We start from the raw sequence: 24,172 nt of genomic DNA, 5'->3' as shown, positions 1-24,172 counted from the left end.
AGGGAGAGAGGGAGGGGAATAAATCAAAATGGAGTTTGATGGGGAAAGTAAAGCACTGTATCCCCTGTGGTGCCCACCTCTCTCTAAAGTCACAGAGAGCATTGGGAGACATTGTGTGTTTCCTCTCCAAAGACACTCATGCTCAAACATAACCGTGGAAGATAAGCAGGCTGCTGCCTGGACCTGTTTATTGCCATCTGGCCAGACCCAGGAGGAGGTCCTCAAATCTGCCATACTCCTCTGCACCAATTGCTCAAAGATTAGAAGCTTGGGACTGACGCACAACAAAAACACCAATAAAAGACTAAAAAGGGGATGGAAGCCTTCACAACCAACACAAACATGGTCCACAGACTCCGCAGCGCTGCGGAATAAACAGTTGAACTGGGAGTCTGTGAAATGCCAGAATATGCGGTTATACGGGACTGCTGTGTGCAGCACTCTGCACCCCATGTCCCCAGAATTGTCACTAGTAATCCAGAGTCAAAATTAGAGTGGTGTTAGAAAAGCACAGCAGGTCAGGCAGCATCTGAGGAGCAGGAAAATCGACATTTCGGGCAAAGGCCCTTCACCGACCTGCCCTTCCTGATGAAGGGCTTTTGCCTGAAATGTCAATTCTCCTGCTCCTCGGACGCTGCCTGACCTGCTGTGCTTTTCCAGCACCAGTCTAATCTTGACTCTAATCTCTAGCATCTGCAGTACCCACTTCCGACCAGTAATCCAGAGACCATAAGTGGCAGTTAATTGGCCACTTATTTGGTGGTGACTCAGGTTGATCACTTATGAATCTTTGCCTCAGGGGTTGGATCACTGAGGAGACAGTAATGGGAGGTGGGGGGCAGGTATCACTCAAGTGACTCCTGCCTGATTAGTTTCTCTTCTTGCCACCTTCCCTGCCATTTCTAGTTACAGTCGGAGATTCAGAAAAATGTTATCATTATTTATTTTTAAATGTCTTTTTTATCACCCTTTTAATCCAATCTCTCTTTCCCTTCCTTCTTCACTTCACGTGTAATACAATGGATGAGGTCATAAGAAATGGGAGCAATGTCAAGCCTGTTCCATAAGTTAATATGGACATGGCTGATCTGATTGTGGTGTCCAAAATTCTGCGTCCTTTATAACCCTAGATTCTCTCGTTGACCAGAGTATGCCTAATGTGGCCCTGAAGTACTCAATAACCCACCTCCCATTCCTCACTATAGAAGAGAACTCCCAAGATCAACAATAGTCTGAGTGAAAAGATCATCCACATTCCCACCTTAAATGGGTAACTCTTTAATTTTAAACCTTAGTTCCAGATTCCCTGCAAGAATGGAACATCCTCGAATCAGTGTTCCCACTAATTTGTTTCCCTCTGGCTGGAGCTCCAGATGCATGTGCAGCCAGGATCAGAAGTCAATGCTGCGACTGACATTGGCACACTATTCGCCAAGCAAGGAACAAGCTGTGCACCTGCACGGTTTAAGGGAATTGCACTAGGCTCGTGCTCTCAACATCTACTCTGACACTCTAATCTTGAAATACCTGTTTCAGAGTAGGCTGTCTGTTCTGGATTTAATACAATTGTAATCAGGTGTCATCCTGAGGTTGGGGAACTGGCACCATCAAAGCAAGCAGCCAACAAAGTTATTTTCTTTTCCACAAGAGCCACGCCAAAGAGATCAAAGGCACCGCTCACCTACAACCTGGATGATCTCAGCCAGGAGCACACCATCCCTCACATCCTGTTGCAGGTCCCTGATAAGCCGCTTGTGGCCAGACTTCACCAGGTAATGATTGGCCCAGTCGGTATAAATCTGTTGAACAAAACAAGGTACAATGTTTCACTCCAGCAATCAGGACCAATAGCAAGTCATTCAGTATGATGTGCACTCTCAATGTTGAAAGCAAGTAGTTGAGCATCATACAAGCAATGAATAGTGTTCGATTAGAAGCTTGAATCCCTCGTATTTTTGCAGGAATTCCAACATGCTTTCTATTTACATGCAGATGACTGTGCTGCATAATTATTGAGCCCTGCACAGTGAGAACATTCAGAATTTTGAAAAGAGTGCTTAAAGGATGCCAAAGAACCTTTTAACGCACAATGACTTAGTGAGACAGACAACTTATTGATATAACAATAAAGCAACAGCAGCAAATAACTAGCATTTATAGTACATTCTTGGAAGATGTAACAGTTGCCTTCTGAACCATTGCATACTCTTTGTACATCTTTACATTTGAATTTAGAGTACACACTTTCTTCAGTTTGTATACTTCCTTCCTGTTACACTTGGTTGGGTAATGTTCCTCTCTGCCTCACTGCGATCAATGTAGACACACACACACACACCACATACACACACACGCACTCCACATACAAACACACGTTCTCTTCTTTTGAACCAACTACAATTTATGTACAGAAATGTGCCATTTACATATCATGCATTCCTCTCAACAATGACTTTTTAAGCTGACAGTAATAAGCTTTCACTGTACTCAAGAATATTTAATTTTTTTTGGCAACATTAATAATTTGCACAATACAATAAGGCAAACAGTTTATAAATATTCCATGACAGTCAGTTTGAAAGCACTGGTTCTGAGAATTTAACTACAAATGAAACTTTGTTCTCTTCAAGTATAATGATAAAACTTTTTGAATTATGGGAGAAGCATTTTTTGTGTTGTGGTAAATTTCAGACATTAACGTCAGATGTAATTCTTACTGGGGTATAGTTCAACATGTGTGTACTAACCACCTTTAAGTGAGTAGTATGTTGAAAGGCTTTCTCACAGTGCAGGGCAATATCACTCAATGTTTCCCCTCATGGGAGAGTCGAGGACCAGAGATAGTCTCAGAATGAAGGGGCATCAATGTAAGTCTGGGATGAGGAGGAATTTCCTCTCTCTCAGAGCATTGTAAGTCTTTGGAATTCCTTGCCACACAGAGCTGTGGGGGTGGAGTCATTGTGTATCATTAAGGCTGAGATAGATTCTTGATCAGTCAGGGAGTCAAGGGCTACAGCTAAAGGGCAAGGAAAGTGGATGTGAGGAATGTTGAATCAGCCAAGATGCTATTGAGTGGCAGAGTAGGAACCAAAAGGCTTATCCTGTTCCTATTTCGTATAATCTTACGTTGCACTTTCCCAATACACAGACATGTAATACTTTCCAGTAGCAGTCTTTGGACAGATTGGTTGGTCACATTAGGATCGTGAAGGCTAGGTTTGGTACCTCTCTGGCTGAAATGATCTAAACCAGCAGTGATCGAGGAACTAAACCATGGCCAATCCCCAGGGGAGCTTTTGTTCTTCTGAGAACGATAAAAGTTTACAACACAGGAGGCTTCCGGCCCAGATTTACGGGTGGTCCGGCATGGTGGTTTCATCCAGGGGTGGTGGTCTTGGCCTGGCTTGGCAGTTTTCTTCAGTGGAGGTTTCTGGTCCAGTTTTTCTGGTGGCCCAGTGTGACGGATGTCATGGATCGACAGTTTCATCCCTGCCATGTGTTTCATCGTTCTCTCAGCCCAGGAGCTGTTAACTGAATTGTGATGAATGTTTGTCTTAAATTTACTTTTATTGTTACAGATGACTTATGTCACTCACATAAAGCGCCATGGTCGGGCAACTTATAAAGCTTTTCATTGTATTTTTCTTGCAGAAGTACACATGACAATAAACTCTATATCCATCTAGTGTCGGCTCAATCAGCCGCGCTCCCCTCCCAATTCATCCAACAAATCGTTCCACCAACCACACATTCAATTCTCTTTCGAAGGTCAGTTTGACTCTGCTTCTGCCACTCAGTCAGGTTTCTCTGACCATAACAACTCAGTTTCATTTTCCAAATCACTTCAGCTTGATGCTTTATGGCTTTACGGCTACTAGCCACTACTCACTTGGAGAGTTTCTTCATGTCTGTATGACCAAACCCCTTCATTATTTTAAACATCCCTGTTAAACGTCCTTGAGAACTTCAATTCAAAGAAAGTACTTCCATCTTCTCTGGTCTCTCTGCACAATAGAAGCCCCTCACCCTGATTTCTCTCCTCAATCACTGAAGGGCATGGTAACAGCCCCAAAAAGGGAGGTTGTCCCAGTCAAATGGCTAGAAACTGTCCAGCCCCAGCATCACCACGAGGTTCAGAAACCAACCAGGAGTCATGGAGGAGCCTGGGCTGGTACTTAACTGTAGTGGCCTTACCAGGCAGAATCAGGGAGATCCCAAAGAGGTGAGCAGAGTGGAAGGTGAGTGGGAAATTGGGAAGCTATGGCTGGGCAAGGGGACACACATGAGGCCTTTCCACTACAGGGAATTCTGTGGCCGGGGGGTGGGGTAAATAAGACGGCTGAGCATAGAGAACCACTCCCTCAGTTCATCCCTATAACTGCACCAGGTCAGTAGGGTGTGCCTGTGTCTGCAGGAAAGAGGCCTTAAAGTTTTCATTATTTGGCTGCTTGTGAGCTGCTAGTTGACCATTAAGGGCCTCGACAGATCCATGACTTGACCACTGCCATTGATGTACCAATTATGGTAAGGATAGAGCCATCCTGCCTAATTTAACAACCAAGAGGGATCAAAAGTTACAGCAAATGGTTTCCATCTTCCCAGTACTTAGCTGGAAGCAATCTTTTTCACACACTACTGGAGGTTGGAGAAATAGTATGATAGTTTTGAGACAGTGGAAGAAATCAGAGAGGTAACAGTGAGGATCAACCGGATGTTGTCAGATTAAGAACTGACATTCTGTTTTCAGACTGGGGGGGGTGGGTAAAGGGCAACGTTGGAGATGAAAATTTGGAGGAACTCCAGGTTAAGAGTGTGGGAATAGGGAAAGTAGGTACGTTTCTGACACATTTAGCACATTTATTTTGCAAATGCCATCATTTCATGGAGACCCCTTGTTGGGGATGGGTTCAGCAGGCCAGTTGTATGTATTAATCATTCAAAGCACTTAACATTCTCCATCCTCTGTCTAATATTTTAATCATACACCCGTCTACAGCCATTGGTTCACCAGCATTTGGAATCATTCATCTGTCACTGCATTGCTGCAAACTATCAATAACTCAGGAAATTACAATTTTATTTGAATTCATCAACAAACTGACAGCATTTCTGCATATCTCCTCCAAAACTAATCTTCTGGTCCAACCAGCTGAAATACATTTAAAGTTGAGGAATAAACACAGAAGTTATAAATCTTGAGAAAGAACTGTTAATAACGATAACAAAGTCAGAAGTATTTCTATGCGTTTAAGTTAGAGGAAAATTAATATGATTGGAAATTGTATGGATCTAACATTGGAAAGTGCCTATATTTGGTGGTAAGATATGTTTTAACTGCTCGTGTGTTTAGAACTTGCTATATTTTTAAAAAGTTATTCTAAAAGTTTCAAGGGTCGAGTGGCCCAGGTAGTATAGGACGATTTTCACCTTTGTTTCTTGCTCCAACCTGAGTTTGAGGTTAACCCATGGGTTTTTCAAATTGACTTTTATTTTCGAATACATTTGGGAGCCATGTCCAGGGTTTTGACTTAACTATTTCCCAGCAACTGAGGGAACAAGGTGCCCATGGGAAAGCTCTGGAATTATCCAGCAATAGGCCATGTAATATAAAGGATTACTACTCAAACAAGTAAATAGCCAGCCTATGTCAATAATGGTGCAATAAACCATGTGATAGCAGTCTCTGGAGAAAGAGGTGATTGCTCAACACGTTGACCCTCCTGCTCTTCGGATGCTGCCTGATTAGCTGTGCTTTTCCAGCACCACATTTTTTAACTCAACCACATCCTTTGCTTACTCAAATAAACAGTTCACAGAGTGTTAAATAACAAGATAGACTTACAAACAGGTTAGAATCTCGGAATGCTTCCCAATTTTACCAAAAACACAAACTTGTCTAAGATCCACTGCCGTGGTATCAGAGAACCGACTGTCAAATAACCTGCAGACACAGCCAGGCTAAATACACTTGGAAAGAAAGAAGACTTGCATTCACATGGAATTGTGCACAGCAACGTTCTAAAGACACGGGGGTAGATGGTGGACTTGCCCCCAGATGTGGACAAATCACTCAGGTGAATAAAAACAGAGCCATGACCAATTAGAAAAAAACCTCACTCCCACATAAGAAACTGAGACATTTTAAAGGGAGTTCTTCCTAAAATCGCAGGCTGCGATGGGCACTAGGAAAGGTGTGTGGGGGTGGGGGAGGGGGTGTGTGAGCCTGAGGGTGATGATGGAGGGGTGGGGGAGTGTGAGTCTGAGGGTGACGGTGGGGGGGGGGGGAGTATGAGTCTGAGGGTGACAGTGGTGGGGGGGGGAGGGGGGAGTGTGGGTCTGAGGGTGACGGTGGAGGGGGGGAGTGAGAGTCTGAGGGTGACGGTGGGGGAGGGAATGTGAGTCTGAGAGTGATAGTGGAGGGGGAGTGTGGGTCTGAGGGGGGGAGTGTGGGTCTGAGGGTGACAGTGGGGGGGAATGTGGGTCTGAGGGTGATGGTGGAGAGAGGGAGTGTGAGGATAACAGTGGGGGGATTGTGTGAGTCTGAGGGTGACGTTGGGGGGGTGAGTGTGAGTCTGAAGGTGACAGTACGGGGGGGGAGTGTGAGTCTGAGGGTGACAGTGCGGGGGGGAGTGAGAGTCTGAGGGTGACGGTGGGGGGGGGAGTGTGAATCTGAGGGTGACGGTGGTTGGGGGGGGAGTGTGGGTCTTAGGGTGACAGTGGGGGGGGAGTGTGTATCTGAGGGTGATGGTGGGGGGGGGGGGGGGGGGGAGTGTGAGTCTGAGGGTGATGATGGGGGGGAGTATGAGTCCGAGGGTGACGGTGGTGGGGGGGAGGGGGGAGGGGGGGGAGTATGAGTCTGAGGGTGACGGTGGAGGGGGAGGAGTGTGAGTCTGAGGGTGATGGTGGGGGGGAGGGGGTGTGTGAGTCTGAGAGTGATAGTGGTGGGGGAGTGTGGGCCTGAGGGTGACAGTGCGGGGGGGAGTATGGTTCTGAGGGTGACAGTGGGGGGGGGGGGGGGGGGGGGGGGGGGGGGGGGAGTGTGAGTCTGAAGGTGACGTTGGGGAGTAGGGTGTGAGTCTGAAGGTGACAGTGGGGGCGGGGGAGTGTGGGTCTGAGGGTGAGGTGAAGGAGCAGCAAAAGCAGCTGATGTGAGGAGGGGAGAGACAGCCAAGTTGGCTCTGTCAGAAAGGGAACCTGCAGCTAACTGGGAGCCTGGAAAACATGCAGGGACAGGGCATGAATGTCTTTCAGATTAATGTGCTTTTAATGAAACTCAGTTATTGAAATAAAACGTGTGCCTGTTGTCTTGTGCCAAATTAAATACCACAGTGTCTAGGAAATTAATGTTTCCCTTGTGTGTTGTGACTTTTAAGTTTAATGGTGGCTGATAATTATTCAGGGGAATGAAGAATTCTTCTAACTGTGAGTGCGAATCCAAATATCACATGCATCAACAAAAATACAGAAAATAATTTTCAAATGTGACTACACTTAACCCAAGGAATGAGATTTTCTTTTTGATAATTCATTCATGGGACATGAGGCATCACTGGCTGGACCCAGCATTTACTGCCCGTCCCTAGTTGCCCCTTGAGAAGGTGATGGTGAGCTGCCTTCTTGAACCACTGCAGTCCATGTGATGTGGGTAGATCCACAATGGCCTTAGGGAGGGAATTCTAGGAGTTTGACCCAATGACAGTAAAGGAAGGGCGATATATTTCCAAATCAGGATGGTGAATGCTTTGGAGAACTTGCAGGGGGTGCTGTTCCCACATATCTGCTTCCCTTGTCCTTCGAGTATTTATGAGTTTGCAAGATGCTGTCTAAAAATCTTAGGTAAATCCCTGTAGGGCATCTTGTCGATAATGCACACTGCTGCTGGTCACCCTCAATGGTAGAGGGAGTGGACGCTTGAGGATGTGGTACCAATCAAGCGGGCTGCTTTGTTCTGGATGGTGCTAAGCTTTGTGAGTGTTGTTGGAGCTACACCTATCCAGGCAAGTGGGAGTACTCCACCACACTCCTGACTTGTGCCTTGTAAATGTTGGACAGGCTTTGAGATTCAGGATGTGAGTTAGCCACTGCAGTATTCATAGCCTCTGGTCTTGTAGCTGTTGTGTGTATGTGGTCAGTCCAGTTCAGTTTCTGGTCAATGGTAACCCCCAGGATGTTGATAGACAGGGATGAATGTTGAGGGGTGATGTTTAAATTCTTCTTGTTGGAGATGGTCATTGCCTGGCATTTGTGTGGTACTTGCCACTTGTCAGTCAAAGCCTGGATATTGTCCAGATCTTATTGCTTTAGGACGTGGACTGATTCACAGTGTGAGGAGTCATGAATGGTCATTGTTCACCACTCCCAATTATCAGTGAAAATCTTTACTCCTGACATCATGGTGGGAGGATGGAGGGGATTGTCATTGATGAAGCAGCTGAAGGTGGTTGGGCCTACTGGAGAGGTGTCCTCCAGCTGAGATGATTGACATCCAACTACCACAACCATCTTCCTTTTTCCAGGTATGACTCTAAAATACCTGCAGAGCGGCTACTAACCTTTACTTATATGTGCACAGTACATGAGTTCTGACCAGCCAGCTCAGAGCCAGTCCCTAGAATAAAGAATGTCTCTCAATCTCCTGTTCATCTGTCTGCCAGGGCTGCGTGATTGGCTCAGGTTAACAACCCCAATCAGGAATCTCAGAGGCATTGAGAACTACCTGGCCATGATTCCAATCATTACAAACTCCAGTTTCAAAACCCTTCATAAAATTAACCCCTTTGACCAAGTTTTCATTCCCCCTTCCTGAGAACTCCTTTGTTGGATTACTATTAGTTCACTGAATGATTGCAATTCTGCACAGTGGCTTGGAATGATCCTCAACTGTTAGGAATGTCAGCTAACCGTAGACCATCACTGTTACATAGAACATAGAACATTCCAGCTCGGTACAGGCCCTTTGGCCTTCCATGTTGCACTGACCTGTGGAACCAATCTGAAACCCATCCAGCCTACACTATTCTATTCTCATCCATATGCCTCTCCAATGACCATTTAAATGCCCCTAAAGTTGGCAAGTCTACTACTGTTGCAGGCAGGGTGTTTCACACCCCTACTACTCTCTGAGAAAAGAAACTACCTCTGACAATTGTCCTGTATCTATCACCCCTCAATTTAAAGCTATGTCCCCTCGTGCTAGCCATCACCATCCGAGGAAAAAGGCTTTCACTGTCCACCTATCTAACCCTCTGATTATCCTGTTTGTCTCGATTAAGTCACCTCTCAACATTCTTCTCTCTTAACGAAAACACCCTCAGGTCCATCAGCCTTTTCTTGTAAGATCTTCCCTCCATACCAGGTAACATCCTAGTAAATCTCCTCTGAACCCTTTCCAAAATGTTGACATCATTCCTATAAGGTGGTGACCAGAACTATATGCAATATGCCAAATGGGACCGCACCAGAGTTTTGTACAGCTGCAGTATGACCTCATGGTTTCGAAACTCAATCCCTCTCATAGAAACCTAACACACCATATGCCTTCTTAATAATTCTATAAACTTGGGTGGCAACTTTCAAGGATCTATGTATATGGACTCCAAGATCTCTCTGCTCATCTACACTACCAAGAATCTTACCATTAGCCCAGTACTCCGCATTCCTGTTGCTCCTTCCGAAGTGAATCACCTCACACTTTTCCACATCAAACTCCATTTACCACTCACATTCTTGCTCTGCAGGGTATCCATGAGTCCCTGTAACCTGCAACATCCTTCATCACTATCCACAACTCTATCGACCTTAGTGTCATCCGCAAATTTACTAACCTATCCTTCTATGCCCTTATCCATGTCATTTATTAAAATGACAAACAACAGTGGACCCAAAACAGATCCCAAATGGTACACCACTAGTAGATGAATTCCACGATGAATATTTTTGTCTTCTTCCCTGCCTGACTGGTACATACTTACCAAGGACCCGCATTTGAATAAGCTCCACATTTCAATTGTGCCCATCCCCTGCTGTTTCCTTCCCCATCCTATGCATCCAAAATCTTGCCTAATTGCATCACAATTGCCTTTCTCCCAGCTATAACTTTCACCCTGCAGTATATACCCATCCCTTTCCATCACTAAAGTAAACATAACCGATTTATGGTCATTATCACCAAAGTGCTCACATACCTCCAAATCTAACACCTGGCCAGGTTCAATACCCAGTACCAAATCTAATGTGGCCTCGCCCCTTGTTGGCCTGTCTATATACTGTGTCAGGAAACCCTCCTGCACACATTGGACAAAAACTGACCCATCTAAAGTACTTGAACGATAGTATTCCCAGTCAATATTTGGAAAGTTAAAGTCACCCATAACAACTACCCTGTTACTCTCGCTCCTATTGAGGGTCATCTTTGCTATCCTTTCCTCTACATCCCTGGAACAATTTGGAGGCCTATAGAAAACTCCGCAAGGTGACCTCTCCTTTCCTGTTTCTAACCTCAGCCTATACTACCTCAGTAGACGAGTCCTCAAACATCCTTACTGCAACCGTAACACTGTCCTTGACTAACAATGTCACATCTCCCCCCTCTTTTACAATTTTCTCTGTTCTTACTGAAAATCTAAATCCTGGAACCTGCAAATAACCATTCCTGTCCCTCCCCCAGCCATGTCTCTGAAGTGGCCACAACATCAAAATCCCAGGTACCAACCCATGCTGCAAGTTCACCCACCTTATTCCGGATGCTCCTGGCATTGAAGTCGACACACTTCAAACCAACTTCTTGCTTACCCATGCCCTTTTGCGATCTTGAAATCTTAGTTCTGACTTCACTACTCTCATCCTCCCCTCTACTCAAGGAACTACAATTTAGGTTCCCTTCCCCCCTGCTCAATTAGTTTAAACCCACCCGAAGAGAATTAACAAATTCCACCCGCCAGAATACTGGTACCCCTCTGGTTCAGGTGAAGACCATCCTGTTTGTATAGGTCCCACCTTCCCCAGAAAGAACCTCAATTATCCAGGAATCCAAAACTCTCCCTTCAGAACCATTCCTGGAGCCACGTGTTCAACTCCTCTCTCTCCCTCTTCTTCACTTCACTCGCACATGGCACGGGCAACAAGCCAGAGATAACAACGCTGTTTGTTCTAGCTGTAAGCTTCCACCTTAGCTTCCTGAATTTCTGCCTTAGTTCCCCATCCCTTTTCCTATCTATGTCGTTGATGCCTATGTGGACCACGATTTAGGGCTACTCCCTCTCCCCCGCAAGGAACCGAAAACATAATCTGAGACATCACACACCAGGGAGGCAACACACCAATCGTGAGTCTCTCTTTCCCACAAAGCTTCCTATCTGTCCCCCTAACTATGGGAACCCTAATGACTAAAGATCTGCTCCTCTTCCCCTTCACTTCTGAGCAATAGGGACAGACTCTGCACCAGAGACCTGTGCCCCATTGCCTACCCTGGTAAGTCGTCCACCCAACAGTATCCAAAATGGTATTCTTGTTGTTGAGGGGAATAGCCACAGGGGATCCCTGTACTGCCTGCCTATTCCCTTTCTGTCTCCTGATGGTAACCCATCTACCTTTTTCTTTGACCTGAGGTGTGACTACCTCCCTGTAACTCCTCTCAATAACCCCCCCCCCTCCTCCTGAATGATCCGAAGCAGTTTCTGAGGAGCTGGAGTTGGTTTCACTTCCCACAGATGCAGTCAACAGGGACACGACTGGTGACCCTTACCTCCCACATTCTGCAGGAGGAACATCCAACTGCCCTAACCTCCATTCCTACTATTCTAAATTCCCAAACAGACTACAGAAAAAACTGAAGAAAAGTCACCTTAGCAAATGGCGCACAAATCTTTGTTGCTGTTGTTTCTGAAGCAAAAAGTCACTGGACACACCCCATTTCAAAACCAGAGTAAAAACTGAGATTAGATGGAACTATGTAATCGTGGGATGACAGTCATCATTCTGCCTTTTAGATAAGGGGTTGAACGAAGGTCTCAGTCTGTTCGAGGGATGTAAACAATCTCTCAGCATGAATCAAAGCAGGAGGCAGAATTATGTATTGTTCAGACCACCAGCTCTTTAGTCCTGACCCAATAATTAAATAGACTGAACAGGTCACACATTTTGTTTGTTTTTGTGGGATCTGGGGTGTACATGGTTGTTATCCAACAACAGTGAAAAAGGGTGGGAGTGAGACGTGATTGAGAAGCCTTCTGGAAGATGTTGGCTCACTCACCACAACTGAAAAGGCAATCAAGGATCAGTACTAGTTCCTTGAATGATTGCATTTCTGTGTCACAGTTTGGACTGTTTCCCAAATGTTAAGAGTGCTAGCTAACTGGAGACCACCACTGTTCCATCACAGCTGCATCAACTTCCTGGGCGTGATGATTGTTAACAATCTGTCCAGGTCCAGCCACATTGATACAATGGTCAAGAAAGCACAACAGTGCCTCAATTTTCTCAGGAGGCTAAGGAAATTCGGGCATGTCTGTAAATACCCTTATCAACTTTGCACCAGAGAAAGCATTCTATCCAGATGCATCACGGCCCGTAAGAAACTACAGAGGAGGGCCTGGTGTCAAAGAGTGGAAGTGAGGGAAAACTTGAGTGTTGACAGTGACCAAAGGAATGGTCACCTCCCAACTAGCAAGAAGGAGTTAAGGACTGGGATAAATTGTATAGATGGAAATACATAGTATAGGGAACAAGTCTGGAGAACTGGAAGCAGAAATTGCCCTCAGGGTTAGAACACAGTAGCACTGACAGAAATATGGCTCAAGCCAGAGAGGGCTGGATATTTAACATCCCACATTATCAGACTTTGAACAGAAACAGAGTGGGCGAAAAGGGAGCAGGTGTAGCAGTCATGTCAAGGAGAGTATCATTGCCTCGGAATAGGATGGAGTTACTGAACTAAATTCTATGTGGTCGGAGGTGAGAAACAGGAAGGAGTGATGAGCTTTTGGGTATTTACTGCAGACCTTTAAGTAGTGGAGCGGAAGTAGAAAAGAGCATTTGTAAACAGATTTTGGAAATCTCCAGAACAAGTAGGGTTGAAATAGTTGGTAATTTCAATTTCCAAGGGGCGAATGGGAAAATGGTAGAGTGTGGAACATGGAAGGGGAAGAATACCTGTAATGTGCGCATGAGAACTTTATGGAATTTTTCAGTCCTTGCAGAGGGGAAGCTGTGCTTGCTCTGGCCCTTAGACATGAATCAGGTGAAGTGGAGAATGTCAGAGTGGGGATCATTTGGGAAATAGTGAGCATAATACAATAAGGTTCAATATTAAGTTGGAAAAGGACAAAAGTCTTACGATCCTGGGATACAGCAGTTGCCATTACAAGCCGTGATGCATCCGGATAGAATGCCTTCTCTGGTGCAACTGTAAAAGTTGATAAGAGTATTTACAGACATGCCCGAATTTCCTTAGCCTCCTGAGAAAGTTGAGGCACTGTTGTGCTTTCTTGACCATTGTATCAATGTGGCTGGACCTGATCATCACTCCGAGGAAGTTGATGCAGCCGTGATGGAACAGTGGTGTCTCCAGTTCACTAGCACTCTTAACATTTGGGAAACAGTCAGGTATGAAGATCCCAGACTGGAGAAGGGCAGATTTTTGGGGTCTAAAAGTTGAATAAGAGCAAGTGGTTTTGAAACGCATGTTGGTAGCTAAAACAGTGGATGAGAAAAGGGAGAATTTCAAATCGGGTGCAGGCTCGATATATACCCATGAGAAATGAGAAGAATACGTAAACCTGGATGATTAAGAATATTGATAAAAAATAAGGAAGAAAAACAGAGTTATATGATGCATACCAGAATAATAATAGCAATAGAAATCAGGAAGCATATCTGAGAAGCAAGAGAGAGGCTAAGGCTGGAATAAGGAAGACTAAGAGCAAGCATGGGGGAAGGATGTCAGACTACACAAAAACAAATAATACATTTTCTTCAAATATATTACTGCCAAAAGATTACTGAAGGATAGTGTGGAGGGGGGGGGGGGGCCACAACAACGATCGCGTAAGCTTCTCAGTGATGGAAAAGTGAGGTACTAAGTGAATATGTTGCTTTTGTCTTTACCAATTTGGACGATGGTGACAATGACCCAGTTGAAAGTGTGGGTGTTCAGCAGCTGAGCAGTATAGTGATAGATGATGAAGAGGTGCTATAAAGGTTGGCAGCACTCCAGGTAGAGAAGTCACCAGGCCTGGGCGGGGTGCATCCGAGATTGCAGAGAGAGGTAAGGGAACAAATTATGAAGCCATTGACAGAAATTTTCAAGGCCAATGTGAACATGGGATTAGTCCCAGGGGACTGGAGGATTGCAAATGTCTCAGTGCTGTTTAAGAAAGGGACAAAGGATAAGATTAGATTAGATTCCCTACAGTATGGAAACAGGCCCAACAAGTCCACACCAACCCTCCGAAGAGTAACCCAACCAAACCCATTCCCGGTATTTACCCCTGACTAACGCATATAGCACAATGGGCAATTCAGCATGGCCAATTCACCTGAACCACACATTTTTTTGAATTGTGGGAAGGAACCAGAGCACCGAGAGGAAACCCACACAGACAGTCACCTGAGTTTGGAATCAAACCCAGGTCCCTGGCGCTGTGAGGCAGCAGTGCTAACCACAGGGCCACCACACCAGCCAGAAAACCATCAGCTTGACATCAATAATGGGAAAACTGATGGAGGCCATAATACGGGAGAAGATAAATGTACACTTTGAGAAAAATAAATTAACACTAAACCGTCAACATGATTTTGTCAAAGGCAGGTCATGTCAGACAAATTTTTATGAGTTCTTTGATGAGGTGACACAAGCAGTAGATGAGGGTAGTGCTGGGAGTGTTGCATATTTGGACTTTCAGAAAGAATTTGATACAATCCCACATGGCAGCTTGGTTAGAAAGTTTGAAATATTTGGGATTAATGAGTCTTTAGCAACATGGATTAGAAAGTGGCTGAAAGTAGCATACAGAGGTTCGGTATAGATGGGCATTTTTCAGATGGGAGATAAGTTGAAAGTGGTGTTCCCTGGGGATTGGTGCTGGGATCCTTGCTTTTTCTGATTTACATGAATGATTTGAAGATGGATGTTGAGGGTAAAATCTCTAAATGTGCAGATAATACTAGACTAGGGAGAAAAGTGAATTTTGAGGATTATGCAGAGTGACCTCAGAGGCACATGGACAAGTTGATCAAATGGGCAGCCACCTGACAGATGAATTGCAATGCAGGGAAATGTGAGGTTAGAAATCGCACAACACCAGGTTATAGCCCAACAGGTTTAATTGGAAGCACTAGCTTTTGGAGCGTCGCTCCTTCATCAGGTCACAATCACCTGACGAAGGAGCAGCGCTCTCGAAACTTGTGCTTCCAATTAAACCTGTTGGGCTATAACCTGGTGTTGTGTGATTTCTAACTTTGTATACCCCAGTCCAACACCGGCATCTCCAAATTGAGAAATGTGAGAATGCATTTTGGTCGAAGAAGCATAGAGAGACAATAGGCTCAATGGTACAACTCTGAGCGGAGTACAGGAACAGAGGGGCCTCAGGTGTCATGTGCATGATTCTCCAAAGGTGGCCACGCAAGTAGAAACTGTTGTTTAAAAGGTTTATACGATCCTTGGGTTTACAAAGAGGCTTACAGTATAAAAGCAAGGAAGTGATGCTACACCTTAACAAATCCTTGGTCAACTTCAGGAAGAATGGTGAAGCCCTGGAGTGGGTCCAAAGGAGATTTACAGAATTATATCAGAATGAGGAATTTTAGACACAAGGAAAGATTCAAGAGATTGGGCCTATTCTCCATGAAGCAAAGAAGATGACCTTATCGAGGTGTTCAAAATTATCAACAGCGGAGTAAAGAAGAATATTCTGTTTCCGCTGGTCGGTATGTCAGTAACTCAGGGTCACAATTTCAAGATTGTCAGCAAAAAAGCTTGGAGTAAGATGGGGAGAAATGTCTTCACTCAGAGTTGTTAGGATTTGGAATGTGCTGCCCAGGAGAGCGGTGGAGGTACTCTTCAAAACAGAGCTGCATATATATTTGAAAGTGACGAATTTAGAGGGCTATAGACATAGGACTGGAGAATAGGACGAGCTGGGTAGCTTTTTCAGGTACAGACGCAATGGGTCGAATGGCCTCCTCCTGCACAGTAACATTGTATGATTCTATTTCGGCAGTAACTTGTTGGAATCAGAGAGCTTTGGGACCTTGTGAGAACAGACAATTCCACACAGATATAAAAGCTTCTTTAAATAAAGTTCCATCCTTCAGTTGCTAACCAAAGACATCAAACACTTAATCTGTTAAACTCTTCAATCTGCACTTGCGCCATCTGCTATTCAAAGCACAAATCCATAGCAAACATTTTCAGAAATAACAAACAGTGATACAGACAAGTGAACATCCAAACCAGGTCATTCAGTCCCTCAAGCTTGTTTGGCCATTCAATAGCGTTACAACCTGAATACTTTCTCACCGACTTATTTCAAATATTTCCCATAAGAATCCGACATATTACTAGAGGGAAAAATCATTTAAAATAAGTCTACCTCGCTCAAACTGATGAAATGTTTCAGCAGCGCTATCTCTTTGAACCATTTGTTACCGCTTCTTTGAAAACAGAGATGGTGTTTGCTGCGGTGTATTGTCCAGTTAACGCTGTTTCAGATTGTCTTCACAAAATAATTTACATCTGGATTTGCCAAAGCGAATTTCTTCCAGTAAAATTGCTGGAGTAATCAAGCCAACTCATTGCCTTCTACAGAGGGACACATCAGTGAACGAGAATTCACTGCTTTACCAGCAGATTGAAGCACACTGCAGGATTCCAAAGCAGCAACAGTGAAGTCAGAAATGACTTACCAACTCTAAAAGATCAATCCAGATTTAAGTGGCAGAGTCTGGGCTTCTGGAAATATGGTTTTAGCCCCATATTTAATCTACAAACAACCTTTAACTTAAATCAACTCACTATGGCAAAGTAGACAAGACGTAAACAGCAGAAGCTCTGAAATAATCCACAGCGTCCTCTGTATCATTACTTGCCTTGAACAAAGCACTTTCATTTACAATTACTATGCTGGCATTACTCACACTGGCCAACCGATACCACAAATCTCATATTACAAAGCCCAGTCTATTCCACTGTCCACAATAAAATATGCAAGCACGGATTGTTGAACATGAGTGTTTCTTCAACAACAAAACCAATGCTTCTCCTAATTTTACACTCAGCTTTTGTTCCGTCAAAGGTTAACCGTTAACATCTAAATAATCCATTGATGCCAATCAGACGCGAAAACAATTAAATATGAAGAAGGTTTAATTAAGAGCTGTATGCAAAAGCCTATCCTTCCTGCCACGTTGACAAAGTGGTAGGAATAACTAAATGCTTTAAAACATCAAATCAAAATTTCTCCACACTTGACACCAGGTGTTTAGACAGCAATTTTCATTCGATAATAAATTCACTTGTGTCACTGAGTTATAAAGGGAGGGGGAGACACCAAACTACAACTTGCTCTGAAAGGAGAAAGATTTTGAGTTGTTCATTCAATTGGGAATAGTGCAGAACTGCACTAAGATGATAACAAAGCTCTGTGCTGTAGAGAGGGATTTTGAATGTCATTTCCCCTCTATTGATGAAAGGCTCGCCACCCAAACACAAACTGTCGAAGCAGAATCGGCACTGACAAGGAGACAGGTTAGAAACCTGCTGAAAATCTGATTTTCTTTTACAAACAGAGTACACTGCTGCCAAGGTCAGGTCAGGTCGGGACAGGTGAACATTTTCCTGTGTTCTTAATATCCTTCCAAATGGATGCACCAAAGAACAGGCTAATGTATGTTCCTATACCACTCAAAATGCTGCAAAAGGACATTTCTTATGTACCTTGTAAGAGAAAATCATCGTGCTACCACAGTATTAGCCATGTAAGGTGGAACGTTTTCCCCTAATTTAATAGTTAAGTACCCACATTTGTTTAGAATTGCTGATTGCCATGTCTTGACCACTTAAGTCTATAAAAATAGCAAGGTTTTTAGCCATCTCCTACCATGTTATCATCTTCACCAGAAGAGACTCTCTTGCTACATATTGGAATCCCAAGGTCCTCAATTACTGCTACTTAACATTGCTACACTCAGCTGGAAACACAGTGAGACTGAAGTGTTAGCAATGGCTTCCAAATGTACAGTAACACATAGCCAAATATAGCCCACACCATGCTTCGCAGCTGAAGAACTCTCCATCCTAACATCGTTTCACTCTTCAGAATGATAGCCCACATAGATAAACAAAACCAGCCTCTCAACTAATCACCAAATGCACATCATTACATCTAAACTCCTTCTCAACTAACCCAAACAGTGCTGCTTCCAGAACAAATGGCCTTAAATTTACCTCACTTGACAGGAAAACCAATTTTTAAAAGCTGCAGCCCACTATGCTACATTAACATGCAAACTGCACTCACAGGAACTTGGAAACAAGTCAGTTTATACACATCAAAACGAGCCTTTGGAATACAGGCAAAACTCAGGCACTGGCACAGATTCAGCGAAATGTAATAGAGCATTTTACAGAATAGTGTCTCTACGTACACATCAGCTGCAGTACTGTGTACATGCAAATAGCATCGTCCATACAAATAAACTCCACTCTCCACCCATAAATAAGGAGCTGTGGGCTTCTGGCATTTCAAAAATTAATTTTAAAAATTGCAAATCAATCAGAAAAATTATGACCACACGGATGTCCGTAATATTCTGGCCAGGCTACTTAGCAGCCACAAAATCTGGCTGTGAAAATTTGATTGAGATTACTTTAAGTTTTCCATACCGCGGGAACTAAGCTGCTGTCAAAATTAGTCTGCCTTAATGTTACCTGAACTGCATGATAAAATATTGAATTTCTCAAAGGATTCTCCAACACTTTGAGCTAAATCCTACAAGACCAGAAACCAGAATATGAAGATTGAAAATGATTAAAATTCAGTGCAAGAGGGAGAATTAATCTTCTGACAAAATATTTTACAATTTGAAATAATGATCAAAGCTCAACAAACGCATTTAGTTTCTAATTGTGCTAACCAAACAGTGGATGTTTCAGCATTGTTTATTCAAATATGGTAACATTTAAATGCAATTAACAAAAAAATCTGAAAACCAGTCCAAAAACTGTCATTGATTGTCATAAAAATTCATCTGGTTTGCAAATGTCCCACTGGGAGGGGAATCTGCTGTCCTGATCCAATTTGACCGATGTGTGAGTCCAGAACCACGGCAATGTGGTTCACTCTTAACTTCCCTCTGAAATGGTCCCAGCAAGCCATTCAATTCACTGAGAGATGGGCAACAAATGCTGGCCTTGCTAGTGATGCCCAAAATCCCTTGGACAGAATTAATGCAGCTCAGCTTTAACGACATGTATTTATGTGACAGCATGTCCAAACTGAAGAAAGGGAGGATGGAGGTATGTAAGGAAGAAAACTCAGAGCTTGGAGCCTAGACACCTAAAGATGCAAATCACCAGTGACATGGCAGGAGATTCACACAAGGTCAGATTTAGAAGATTAGAGTATACATTTGTCATGTAGGATCTGAATAATAACTCCTGCATTAGAACAATGAGCTCACTTCCAAAAAGTATTTCTTAAGTTGGAAAGCCCTTTGAGATTTCAAGGGGTCATGAAAGGCACTACAGAAATCCAAGTTCTTTATTTTCTCTGGTTCCCATATGTGTGTCTGTTCACAAGTGGATGCTGGTTATCTGTCCTTCTTTCCCTGTACAAAGTTGTTTCTTTAATCCTTGTCTCTGAAGTATTTACGAGATTGGTTGACAAGACAGACAAGATGTAATAGATAATTTAAGAAAGATTGCGACAGTAAATATCTCCATGCGGAGAGTTAATGGGACATCAATAACCGCCTGGCAGTATAGAACTTGAACACTGCTAAAGAAGTAACCGTTTTTCATCTTGGATTCATCAAAACCAGGCCACAAGAAAGAGACTTGAAAAAAGAGAAATTGTTTTGTACGGCATGAGAAAAGAATGCTGACTGGTAGGGCCATCACTGGCACAGAAATGCAGCGAGAACAGTCAATCTTAAATCTTGGAGGTAGATTCAGTGCAGGCACAGCTGGCATATTCAGAAAGCCGACAGTGTGTTAGCCTTTAACATGAGAAGGGAAGGTTCAGAGACAAGCACTGCTGCCTCAGAGCTCCAGAGACCTGGGTTCAACTCCATACTGTCTGTGTGGAGTTTGCACATTCTCCCTGTGTCTGTGTGGATTTCCTCTGGGTTGTCTGGTTTCCTCCCATTGTCCAAAGATGAGCAGGTTAGATGGTTTGGCCATGCTAAATTGCCCTATTGATGTTCAGACTAGGGGGTGGGTTAGCTATGGGAAATGCAGGGTTATAGTGGTGGGTCTGGGTGGGATGCTCTTCAAAGGGTCGGTGTGACTCGATGGGCTGAATGGCCTGCTTCTATACTGTAAGGATTTTATGATTTTTGAATTCAGCAGCAAAGAAATCTTGCTTTCGTTGTCTGCAGTCTTGGTGAAGCTGGACCAGAGTACTGTGTGTAGTTCCAGTCACCTTCTGTAAGGAAGGATACACTTGCCCAAGAAGCAGGGCAATGGAGATTCACCCAAATTGGTTTCCGGGAGTTGGACAGATGAGGACAGACTGAGGAGATGGGCCTGTATTCTCTGCACTTTAAAAGAGCAATATATGACCTCATAGAAACTCACACAATTCTTCAAAGCATGGACAGAATAGAAGCAGGAGGGATGATACTGCTTGACTGTGGAGTCTAGAACGTGGGACACTATCTCAGAAGAAAAGCCACGTCACTTCTTACAGAGATGAGAAGGATCTTTCTCACTCAGTGGTTGATGAATCTTCTGTACTCTCAGCCCTAGGGAATTATTATGTTCAAGACAGGAATTAATAGATACCTAGCTGCTAATGACATCAAGAGGTTTGAGGATTGCACAGGGATGTGGCATTAAGGAAGCTAATCAGTTACGATCCTGATCTTGAATTGCAGAACATGCTTGAGGGGTTACTTCTATTCCTTTGTTCCGATGTTCTTATGCTGTGTTTACCCCTTTGAGAAGTTTACTGAATTCAATTTCTTCCTGAACACCACCCAATAATTTCCTGTCAGTTTTCCCAGTCACAAACAGGCCCAGTTTATGATAGACAGCCTTCCCTCCATCTGGAATTTTTGCACCTTTTGTTTTAGTATATTTTTCTTTCAAACCTTTCATTAATTTCAGTTACATAATAGTTGCTATTAAATAAATGATCACATGCAGTTCAGTTCTGAATTAAAACTGGTGATTTACTCATGTCCGAATCTAACACTGCCTTCCTCCTGTCAGTTCTTTGATACAAAGCTTCAAGACATGCAACACAGTCAAAGAATTCCCTACCGTTTTCATTGGAGCTGGTATGTTAGCCCAATCTGTAGGATATTTAAAATCCTCATGAAACACACTCTGCCTCCTCATACCACCTGAAAGCTTCACAGCTGCTATATGAGAGGAGTCAAACAATTCCCACAACAATTTTGAATCCTTTTCTATTTCTCTATCCGAGCAATAAAATCTCAACCACTTCCTATAATTTCCTCTGTATCCTTTTCCATCATTCGTTTTCATTATTAACCATTAAGGCTGTTCCTCCCCTTCACTATTTCCTCTGTCCACACAATCATGCAAACTTATTACAAAGGAAAAGAGAGTAGGCCACTCTGCCCTTCAAACCTTCTCCCCCATTCAATAAGATCATGGCTGATGTCATTTTAACCTCAACTCTACATCCCTACAAAGCCTCAATTCCACATCAACTTCATAATTTGTTGTGTTAAGTTGTCAGTCTTGAGAGTCTAACAGCTACGTCTCAGCCACTTTTAACTCATGAAGTTGAATTAGTCTCTATGGCTTTAGCAAGGGGAGATCTCAGACATGAGAGGCTAAAAGGTCTGTTTTGTGAATTCCTATGTCAATCTGCTCAATTAGCTACCAAGCAAGAGTCTTGATTTCAATATGTACTCCACATAAATGAAGCATTTAAAAGAAGAGAGGATAGATACGTTTTCCTTTATTGATCAGAGCACTGAGTACGGGAGTTGGGAGGTCATGTCGCGGCTGTACAGGACATTGGTTAGGCCACTGTTGGAATATTGCGTGCAATTCTGGGCTCCTTCCTATCGGAAAGATGTTGTGAAACTTGAAAAGGTTCGGAAAAGATTTACAAGGATGTTGCCAGGGTTGGAGGATCTGAGCTACAGGGAGAGGCAGAACAGGCTGGGGCTGTTTTCCCTGGAGCATCAGAGGCTGAGGGGTGACCTTATAGAGGTCTACAAAATCATGGCGGGCATGGATAGGGTAAATAAACAAAGTCTTTTCCCTGGGGTAGGGGAGTCCAGAACTAGAGTGCATAGGTTTAGGGTGAGAGGGGAAAAATTTAAAAGGGACCTAAGGTGCAACTTTTTCATGCAGAGGGTAGGGCATGTATGAATGAGCTGCCAGAGGAAGTGGTGGAGGCCGGTACAATTGCATTATTTAAAAAGGCATCTGAATGTGTATATGAATAGGAAGGGTTTGGATGGATATGGGCCGGGTGCTGGCAAATAGGACTAGATTAGGTTGGGATATCTGGTCAGCATGGACGAGTTGGACCGAAGGGTCTGTTTCTGTGCTGTACATCTCTATGACTCTGTGACTCTAAGCAAGGTTTCAGCTGTGAAAACAGTTGATATGATGGGCACAACAAACATTCTATTGCCCAAAAATACAAACTGAATGCAGCATCTCACAAGACATTTTACCAGATGTCACAGTCATTTGAATCACTTTGCAAACAAGTCATTAACACAAGCTCGTGCACTTGGAACTTGCAACACAGAATGTGGCCGTTCGATGCCAGTTTCAAAGCTCCACATGCAGCTCCTTCCACAGTAACATGGCCCTCGATTCCTTCTCTCATGGACAATATCCAGTTTCTTTTTAAAGACATTTAACATCAGCTTTGCCTCACTGTGAAAAGTGCCAAGCAGCATGCAAGAACCAGAAATGATTGTGTGGTCATTTTGAAAACCACAAAAACGATTGTTACGCACTCAAACAAATCATACACTTGAGCAGAGATGTGCCCCATCGACGTGTTATGCCAATCAGGATGTAGCAACTTTTGACAGCTCAAGCAGTGAGCCTGCTCATTGTGGCCAAGTTGCCTCAAAGGGCAATGCATTCAAAAACTCAGCAGGTGGCGCTTGTTGCAATGTGAACGATCCATGTCTGAAGGCTTGGGCTGGAGAGCTGCATTATGAAAGCAGCTCTCTCGCAGTAATTATGCCAACTGCCCAGTGCATACGGTGCACTCCTGCGTCATGCATTACAGTACAACATGTGAGGTGAGGTTCTGTGTGCAATGCAAATTTCTGCCCATATTTTGTCCTTAAAGATGATTTATGACTCGGTGGTCAGCACCACTGCCTTACAGCACCAGTTACCCAGGTTTGATTCCAAGCTCAGGTTACCATCTGTAAGGCGTTTGCACGTTCTCCCTAAGTCTGCGTAAGTTTCCTCCGGGTGCTCCGGTTTCCTCCCACAGTCCAAATTTGTGCAGGTTAGGTGGATTGGCCACGCTAAATTGCCCATAGTGTCCAGGGAAGTGCAGTTGGGTGGATTAGCCATGGGAAATGCAGGGTTATAGGGATATGGTGGGTCTGGGTGGGATGATCTTTAGAGGATTGGCATGGGTTGAATGGCCTGCTTCCACACGGTCGGGATTCTATGAAATTTGTTTTGTCAAAGCTCTTCTTTGGGACCTGGTTGTCAACAGCAAGGCCAATCCTTGCCACACGTGCCAAATTAAACATGGGCTGTGTGGCCTGCTCAGCCATTTCAGTGGGTGGTTAAGTGTCAAACACATACTGTGGGTCACATGTAGTCCAGATTGGGCAAGGATGGCAAATTCACTTCTCTCAAGATCATTAGAGAACCAGTTCATGGCCAACATTACTGAGACTCAATTTTGAAAATAATTGAATTTGAATTCCACTAGCTACTGTCCTTACAGCATTGGCCTGGCCCTCTGGTTTACTAGACCAATGA

The 24,172-nt window shown here is 43.9% G+C and overlaps 1 protein-coding gene across 12 annotated transcripts in view; it reads right to left on the bottom strand.

Moving 5' to 3' along the window:
• The window catches only part of nav2a (neuron navigator 2a), a 1,144,654-nt gene that overhangs the window by 444,402 nt on the left and 676,080 nt on the right, over positions 1-24,172 (bottom strand). For all 12 annotated transcript variants that reach the window (XM_087996268.1, XM_087996269.1, XM_043705373.2 and 9 more), the window contains exon 2: positions 1,682-1,799. In XM_087996268.1, coding sequence (XP_087852394.1) covers positions 1,682-1,799 — 118 coding nt within the window. The remainder of the gene's footprint in view (positions 1-1,681; positions 1,800-24,172) is intronic.

This window comes from Chiloscyllium plagiosum, unplaced genomic scaffold, assembly GCF_037043375.1.
Source record: "Chiloscyllium plagiosum isolate Xiang-an unplaced genomic scaffold, Cpla_swu_hap1 HiC_scaffold_18, whole genome shotgun sequence".
Taxonomy (NCBI): domain Eukaryota; kingdom Metazoa; phylum Chordata; class Chondrichthyes; order Orectolobiformes; family Hemiscylliidae; genus Chiloscyllium; species Chiloscyllium plagiosum.
Note: the sequence above shows the minus strand (reverse complement) of the source record. Positions and strands in the feature narration are given on the sequence as shown.